The sequence below is a fragment of the Lithobates pipiens genome, unplaced genomic scaffold (assembly GCF_037356315.1).
Source record: "Lithobates pipiens isolate NorthernLeopardFrog02 unplaced genomic scaffold, aLitPip1_a1.2 Scaffold_47, whole genome shotgun sequence".
NCBI classification, from domain to species: domain Eukaryota; kingdom Metazoa; phylum Chordata; class Amphibia; order Anura; family Ranidae; genus Lithobates; species Lithobates pipiens.
The window spans coordinates 5,451,609-5,460,952 of NW_027507871.1; the positions used below are offsets into that span (position 1 = coordinate 5,451,609).

The 9,344-nt window shown below is 47.8% G+C and overlaps 1 protein-coding gene across 1 annotated transcript in view; it reads left to right on the forward strand.

The window, feature by feature from the left end:
- Nucleotides 1-8,517, forward strand: part of LOC143956968 (complement C1r-A subcomponent-like) — a 105,230-nt gene extending 96,713 nt beyond the window's left edge. The window contains 2 exon segments of the mRNA XM_077467143.1: nt 3,347-3,746; nt 3,748-8,517. Coding sequence (XP_077323269.1) covers nt 3,347-3,746; nt 3,748-4,108 — 761 coding nt within the window. The 3' untranslated portion in view covers nt 4,109-8,517.
- Nucleotides 8,518-9,344: the final 827 nt, after the last annotated feature.

Sequence of the window (9,344 nt, forward strand, 5' to 3'; positions counted from 1 at the left end):
CCTTCTTCTTTCTCCTTCTTCTTCCCCTTTCCTCCTTCTCCATCCTATCTTTCGTCTCTATTTTTTCCTTCCTTCTTCTTCTTTTTTCTCCTTTATTCTTTCTTCTTCATCCTTCTCCTTTTTATTTCTTTCCTACTTGTTCTTTCCTATTTTTTTCTTTTTCTTTTTTCTTCTACTTGCTTTAATCCTACCAGAATATAGGAAGAGGGGGTGCCCCCTAAATGCTGTATTAAAAAGTAAGATTTATTAACACAAGATTAAAAAGACTCCCAGTCATTGGGAAAGGTCGCCCATCACATGATAAAAGTCGGCAGCTCGTCTCCGTCCTGCAGGCTTCTCTTGGTGGTCCGGACAGCTTGGAGACGGTAGGGAAAGGCACGGATGCCCTGCAGATTCAGGAAGTCCACGCCAACCAGCGGAAGTGACGTCACCAGGAGGAGAGCCAAATGTGTCCGATTTGTGCTCGGAGCCTCCAGCGCTTTCTACATTCCTCCCGGTGACGTCACTTCCGCTGGGGCGTTCCACGCTGGAAGTGTGTCTTTCTTATGCCTCGTACACACGATCAAACAATCCGGTGGAAAAGTCAGGCAGAGTCCGCCGGACAATCCGCCCGTGTGTGGGTTCCGGCGGACTTTTTTTACCCAAAAGTCCAGCGGACTAAGAAAGTAGTTTTGCACCAAAATATGTACGCCAGACTCGCAGTCCGGCGGACAATACGGTCGTGTGTGTGCCAGTCCGCCGTACTTTTGAAATGAACGGACTTTTCCCGCACGGAGAAAAGTCCGTTCATTTTGAGCGCGGCTCCAGGTAGCCGAGACCAGCCAAGGAAGCATCGCTGGCCCCGTTACCTGGTATGGAGTTAAAAAACGGCGTGGGGGCCCCCCCCAGGTCCATATCAGACCCTTATCCGAGCACGCAACCCGGCCGGCCAGGAAAGGGGGGGGACAAGCGAGTGCCCCCCCCTCCTGAGCCCTACCAGGCCACGTGCCCTCAACATGGGGGGGTGCCTTGGGGAAGGGGGGGCCGCGCGGCCCCCCCACCCCAAAGCACCGTGTCCCCATGTTGATGAGGACAAGGGCCTCTTTCCGACAACCCTGGCCGTTGGTTGTTGGGGTCTGCGGGTGGGGGGCTTATCGGAATCCGGGAGCCCCCTTTAATAAGGGGGCCCCCGGATCCCGGCCCCCCACCCTATGTGAATGAGTATGGGATACAATGTACCCCTACCCATTCACCTGTGAAATGTAAAAAAAACACAACACACAAGGGTTAAAATAGTTTATTGCACAGCTCCGGGGGTCTTCATTCATTCTTCATTTTTTCACAGATGAATGGGTAGGGGTACATTGTACCCCATACTCATTCACATAGGGTGGGGGGCTGGGATCCGGGGGCCCCCTTATTAAAGGGGGCTCACGGATTCCGATAAGCCCCCCGCCCGCAGACCCCGACAACCAACGGCCAGGGTTGTCGGGAAGAGGCCCTTGTCCTCATCAACATGGGGACAAGGTGCTTTGGGGTGGGGGGGGCCGCGCGGCCCCCCCTTCCCCAAAGTACCCCCCCAAGTTGAGGGCACGCAGCCTGGTACGGCTCAGGGGGGGGGGGGGCGCTCGCTCGTCCCCACCCCCTTTCCTGACCGGCCGGGTTGCTTGCTCGGATAAGGGTCTGATATGGACCTGGGGGGGACTGTTTTTTCGGCGTAGGGTTTCCCCTTTAACTCCATGCCAGGTGACGGGGCCAGCGACTCTTCCTTTGCTGGTCCCGGCTACCTGGAGCCGCGCTCAAAATGAACGGGCTTTCCTCCGTGTGTGTGGGCGAGTCCGTTCATTTCCAAAGTACGGCGGATAATCCGGCGGACTATGTGCGCCAGACTTAGTCTGCCGGAAAAGTCACATGTGTGGGCAGGTCCGCTCGTTTGGAAAGTCCGGTGGACTTTACGGCGGTTTGTCCGCCAGACTAAGCCCGCCGGATAGTCTGATTGTGTGTACGCGGCATTCGGATCACCAGAGGATAATATTTATTTTGGGTATTTATATAGTGCCAACTAGTGTTTTACAAATTGTACATTTACAATGGTTTCTACCCTCAAAGGGCTTACAGTCTAAGTTCCATACACATACACAGGTTCATTGGCTCCTGTCTAAATTGGCCAAACAGCATGTCTTTGGAGAAAAACCCACTCAAGCACAAGGAGGGGTATGCAAACTCCATGCAGATAGGGCACCGATTGGGATTCAGAACATGGACCCTAGTGCAAGGCAGGGGCGCTAATCACTGTGCTGCCTGATAAAGTATAAAGACTAAATAAATAAAAGACTCAACAAAAAAAACGAATGCAGCCACCACATCTAAGGACTGGTAGACCCCGAGTGATATATGACATTCTTGTTCTTGGTTGTAGGTACACTTTAAAATTGACAGACATTGAAATATTGACAAATACACTATATTACCAAAAGTATTGGGACACCTGCCTTTACACGCACATGAACTTTAATGGCATCCCAGTCTTAGTTCGTAGGGTTCAATATTGAGTTGGCCCAACCTTTGTAGCTATAACAGCTTCACCTCTTCTGGGAAGGCCGTTCACAAGGTTTAGGAGGGTGTCTATGGGAATGTTTGACCGTTCTTCCAGAAGAGCATTTGTGAGGTCAGGCACTGATGTTGGACAAGAAGGTCTTGCTTGCGGTCTCTGCTCTAATTCATCCCAAAGGTGTTCTATCGGGATGAGGTCAGGACCCTTTGAAGGCCAGTCAAGTTCCTCCACTCCAAACTCGCTCTCCCTTGTCTTTATGGACCTTGGTTTGTGCGCAGGTGGGCAGTCATGTTGTAACAGGAAGGGGCCGTCCCCAAACTGTTCCCAGAAAGTTGGGAGCATGAAAATGTCCAAAATGTCTTGGTATGCTGATGCCTCAAGAGTTTCCCTTCACTGGAACTAAGGGGCCAAGCCTAACCCCTGAAAAACAACCCCCCCAACATAATCCCCCTCCCCCTACACCATAATCCCCCCCTCCACCAAATGATTTGGACCAGTGCACAAAGCAAGGTCCATAAAGACATGGATGATCAAGGGTGGGCCAACTCAATATTGAACCCTACAGACTAAGACTGGGACGCCATTAAAGTTCATGTGCGTGTAAAGACAGGTGTCCCAATACTTTTGGTAATATAGTGCAGGTACGCTTTAGCACTGACAGACCATAAAATATTGACAAACACACTGAAGGGGCCCCGGTGGACGGGGGTTAAATGTGGGTGAATATTGCTTTAACAAACTGTGATCTAGCATATCTTTGGATTGCTATAGTTCTGATGTCAGGTGATTAATTGTGAGCTCTTTTGCCCACAGTGTGCGGAAAGCCTTCAAATCCCGTCACCGGACATGGCCGCATTATCAATGGTGCGGATGCGGAAGTGGGGAACTTCCCTTGGCAAGTTTATCTGATTAAAAATGGGCGTGGGGGTGGCATTCTGATAGGAGAACATTGGGTGATGACGGCTGCCGACATGATAAGGGCAAAGGTAGACCAAGCCAATCCAGATGACGTCAATAACCTGCAGGTTTTCATCGGTGACATGGATGTGGAGAAGCTGATACAACGAGGTAACCTCGCCGTTCGGGAAGTTCATGTGCATCCAAGTTATAAGCCCGGCTACCAGGACCACGACATCGCTCTGATTCGCCTGAACGATCCCGTCACCATGGATGAGAACACTTCTCCTATCTGCCTCCCCGAAGACGGTGACGAGTTTCGGCATGACGGAGAAGAACAAAATTTCCAACCTTCTGAAATACGTGGCTTTGCCCATGGTCCAGCGGGTCAAGTGCCAGGAACATCTAAATAACAAACTAAGCAAGTTTCCTTTAAGCAGTGAAATCAATGGGGAGAAATTCACAGAGAACATGTTCTGTGCCGGATTTCCAGGGGCCGACAAACTTCAGCAAGACTCGTGCCAAGGAGACAGTGGGGGGCCATATGCCTCTCTAAACGGGGACACGTGGGTGGCCACGGGTATTGTGTCTTGGGGTATTGGTTGTGGTACCGGCTATGGGTATTACACCAAAGTCAACAATTACATTGATTGGATAAAAGGCCATCTGAACAGTTAAAGTGTATGTAAAACCAAAACTTTTGGGGATTAATATAGAGGAGGGTTGAACGCTTTGTAAGGTTAAAGCGGAGCTCCAGCTAAAGAATGTATTATTTTTTTAATTGATCCTAGCATTATTACTAATGAAATACAAAAATCATGATCAATTTAGCAAAAATATAAATTTCTTACTGCATCTTTTCTGCCTCCTGTTGTGGCCGTTGCCATTAGACATGTGCAAATTGTTTAGTTCCAAATTAGGTTTTTAATGAATTTTGACAAATTCGTTAATTTCGAAATTTCCGAAATTATGAATTTCCGAAATTACGAATTTTGAATTTCCAAAATTATGAATTTCCGAAATTTACGAATTTCCAAATTTCCAAAATTACAAATTCCTGAAATTGCGAATTTACGAATTTATGAATTCACAAATTCAAAATTTACAAATTTCTGGAAATTCGGAATTTCTTTTTTGCTGCCTGTGTCTTCTTGGGGAGATCTCCCTTTGTGGGAACAGTTTGGGGACGGCCCCTTCCTAATCCAACACGACTGCACACCAGTGCACAAAGAAAGGTCTATAAAGACATGGATGAGTAAATTTGCGGTAGAGGAACTTGACTGGCCTGCACAGAGTCCTCACTTCAACCCGATAGAAAGTCTTTGGGATGAATTAGAGCAGAGACTGCGAGCCAGGCCTTCTTGTCCAACATCAGCGCCTGACCTCACAAATGGGCTCTTCTGGAAGAATGGTCAAACATTCCCATAGACACCCTCCTAAATCTTGTGGACGGCCTTCCTGGAAGAGTTGAAGCTGTTATAGCTGAAAAGGGCGGGGCCAACTCAATACTGAACCCTATGGACTAAGACTGGGGTGCCATTAAAGTTTATGTGGGTGTAAAAGCAGGCGTCCCAATACTATAGTGTATAATAGCGCTAGCTCTGACAGCAATCTGTTGCGATAGCTATGGCGGTGAGAATGGAATATCCAGTTGGATCAGGGTAGGACATTGGGGGCGTATGCCCAGGATGGACAGGTAGCACGATGACACATTGGTAATGAAAATCCTTTTGGGGTTGAGACAATATACACTATATGACCAGAAGTGTGTGCACACCTGACCATCACACCTATATGAGGTTATTGGACATACCATTTCAAAACCGTGAGCATCATTACTGAGGTGGGGTGACTTTTCACAAGATTATGGAGCGTGTCTGTTGGAAAGCCAAGGAATATTCGTTAGGTCGGGTACTGATGTTTGGTGACTGGCTTGGCATTTCAATTCATCCAAAAGGTATTTCATAGAATTGAGGTTGGAAGACTTTTTCTTTCAGGTTCAATGTCTGAAGAACAGTGACCTATGGTGACCAGTCCATGACCACCTTTCATTATTTAGCCAAGCCTGGTTGCATGCTAGGAGCTGCTGCCCACCATAGTTCTTTATTCTTTCTGTTTCAATATGTTTATTGAAAATTTGAATAAACGGGAATCAACAAGAGACTACAATCTGCTCCTTGTGCGCCCTCGCAGGGGCTACAAAGCATGAATATAAAACCAAAGGGCCAGCCATCACATTATACTTATAATAAACAGAAGAAAAGGAGGGAAAATGAGTAGGGGATGGTATCGAGACTGGCTTCGGAACCAGGCATCTCGTTCCCTCGACGTTTCCGGAGGGCAAGCCCTTCTCCCACTACCCCCTTCTACGGGGGGCAGCAGTATTTGTTAGCAATAGGAGAGATTACAAAGAAGAGTGAAGAGAGATAGGGAACAAAAGAAGAAAAGGTAGAGAGAAAAGAGGGGGAAGAAAGGAGGGGGAAAGTTCGGGTGTGGGCGCCTCGCCAAGAGGAGTTAGACCAAGCCCAGGCATGCAGCTTGGAGCCCGGGCAACTCATAGGAGATCCTCGGCTCCCAGATTTTTAGAAATGTAGCATGAGAATCATGAACAATACTGGACATACATTCCTGAAGTAACATATCAGTCATGCGGGTTTTAAACCCTTGAAAATCTACCCGTTGGGACTTCCAGGCTTGGGCAATGGTCCGCTTGGCCGTTATAAATAAATAAGTAGCCAACTTCTGTTGAGGGCTTCGCAAACCAGGTATCGGGCAATGTGGGAGAGCTAGCTTAGCGTCCCTTCGGATCGTAAGGTCGAAAAGTGTCTGCAACAAACCAAAAATCCTAGATCAGAACCCCACCAGCCTTGGGCAAGCCCACCATGTGTGCATAACATCACCTCGCTGTCCACAGTTGCGGAAGCATCTGTCAGTACTCCCAGGTAAAGCCCGAGCTGTGCGGGCAGGTGCCCAATACCATCGGAACATTACTTTATATGCAGCCTCTAGAGTATTTGTGTTGAACGAGCATTTGGTGATTGTTTTCCAGGCCCTGCTCCAGTCCTCTGGGTCTACTGGGGTCTGAAGGTCCTTTTCCCATTGAGTCATATAAGAGAGGGGTGCTGATGGCGGGCGACCATTCAGAGAGGCATAAATGGCCGAAATAAGGCCTGGGGACCCTGGGGCGTGTTGGCATGAATGTTCAAAAAAAGTTTTTTGGAAAGGGTAGGTGGACATGCGGCGCAACGTTGCAGTCCAGTGCTTTAATTGGATAAAGTGATAATGCTCGTTAACCGGCGCAGTTCTTTATTCTTTAACCACTTGAGACCCGCGCTATAGCCGAATGACGGCTACAGCATGGATCTCCTTTGCCGGGACTACGTCTATTGACGTCGCACCGTGCACAAGCGGCCTGCGCGCCCCCTGAGGGGCGCGCGTGGTGCGCTCTGTGATCGGCGAGTCTATGAGACTTGCCTGATCACCGATCCGAGCAAGGGGTCGATCCCGACCCCTTATCACGTGATCAGCTGTCAGCCAATGACAGCTGGTCATGTGATACAACGGAGCCGGTAATCGGCTATTATTCCTCCTCGCGCTGACAGCGCAAGGAGAAAAAAAAAGAGCCGATCACTGGCGGCCGTGATCGGGACATCAGTCCCGATCACGGCCAGCCCTGCCAGTGCCCACCTGCCCCCTGCCAGTGCCCACCTGCCCCCTCATCACTAAACATCAATAAAAAATAAGTGCTCCCCGTCAGTGCCACATAGCAGTGCCCATAGTGCCACCCAGCAGTGCCCACAGTGCCACCCAGCAGTGCCCACAGTGCCACCCAGCAGTGCCCACAATCTGCCTCAACAAAGGTGCTGCACCCCAGTGCCACATATCCGTGCCCATCAGTGTCATCTACCAGTGCCCATCGGTGCCCAGCAGTGCCGCCCATCAGTGCCACCTATCAGTGCCCATCAGTCCCATCTATCAGTGGTACCTATTAGTGCCCCTTAGTGCCACCCATCTGTGCCACCCATCCGTGCCATCTTATCTGTGCCCATCTTTACCCATCAGTGCCGCCTTATCTGTGCCCATCGGTGCCGCCTTATCTGTGCCTATTAGTGCCGCCTTAACTATGCCTATCAGTGCCCACCAGTGCAGCCTATCAGTGCCCACCAATGCAGCCTATCAGTGCCCACCAATGCAGCCCATCAGTGCCCACCAGTGCAGCCTATCAGTGCCGCCTAATCAGCGCACTTCAATGAAGGAGAAAAATGACCTGTTTGCAAAATTTTATAACAAACTATTAAACATGATTTTTTTTTTTTTTTGCATCTTTTTTTGTTTGTTTAGCAAAAAATAAAACTCCGAGCTGTAATTAAATACCACCAAAAGAAAGCTCTATTTGTGGGAAAAAAATGATAAAAATGTCATTTGGGTACAGTGTTGTATGACCGCGTAATTGTCATTCAAAGTGCATCAGCGCTGAAAGCTGAAAATTGGTCTGGGCAGGAGGAGGGTTTAAGTGCCCAGTAAGCAAGTGGTTAAACACCAATCAAATGGTTTCCTTCAGTTTGCATGGAGTATGGTAGTACTGTTGGGTCTTCCCTGTTTGAAAGCTCCAGCACCTCAGCATATCCCCGCCACTGTTAGCCAGATTGATAAATCAGCTGCTTGCCTTTGAAGGCCTCTTCTTATGGTAGAACTCCAGCCAAAACAATTTCTTTAGGTTTTAGATACAGTTGGTTAGAAACTCTGGCAGGTCGGGATTCGGGAATGCTGTCCGTATCCCCGCTCAAAAGATTCGCCTTCACTTGTTAGTACTGATAGTACCCAAAACACGAAAGGTTTTAACGGGAAGGTTCTTCATTGGGGACTTCATGGAGATTCTAACCCTCCCCCACTCTTCAATACCAGAAAAAAAAGCTGGACTTTTATGCATTTCAGACAGGTAACCAGTAGAACACGCTTTGCAAAATTCAGCTATAACTGCACAAGATGTAAAACGAATAGTCTAGATATGTATTTTGTATTCGGATGTACTATATGGAAGAAAATAATAAACTTCAATAAAACTTTGGGATTGAGCCAGGTAATAAGTCCTGTTTTGAAAAATGCTCGTCTCTTGTTGCTTCTGGAGAATAATCCAAACTAAAGCTAAATCTAAGTTTCTGCTAAATGCATAGCCCCCAACTGTCCCGGATTATGAGGGACTATCACTGATTTGAAACAAAGTCCCTCTGTCCCTCTTTCCTCCTTATTTGTCCATTGATTTGGTATGATCTATAGTTATATATATATATATATTGCACTATTTATCGATCCAAAAGTGTTTCCCGGTGCTAAACGTTTCATCAAGTTTCTAAATTGCTGCATTTGTAAATACCAAAAGCCAGTATAAAAGGAATAGCAGTGGTAAAAATAAGCACTTGTGGGTTTAACCAATCATTTTTGTTGTGTAATTCTCCATTAAGGGGGCATGGCAGGGGGTGTGTCCTATGCCTACATACTTTTGCAAATAAGTGTCCCTCGTTCCCATCTCAGAAAGTTGGGAGGTATGTAAATGTTATGCCGCGTACACATGCCCGGACTCTCCGGGAGACTAAGTCTGATGGAATCAGTCCGTCGGACAATCCTATTGTGTGTGGGCTAATCCAATTGTTTTTCGTTAAAAAAATCAGATGGACCTAGAAATAGAACGTGCTTCAAATCTGTCCGACAGACTCAATTCCTATTGGGAAATTCGTTCGTCTGTATGCTGGTCCGACGGACCAAATACGACGCAAGGGAAGCTATTGGCTACTGGATATTGAGCTTCCTTTTTTAGCCCCTCCTTACATCATCATGTTCAAAATTAACAGACTTTCGAACAAACTTAGTGTGTGGCCAAGTCCGTTTGTTCGGAAAGTCCGTTGGAACTCCTCTG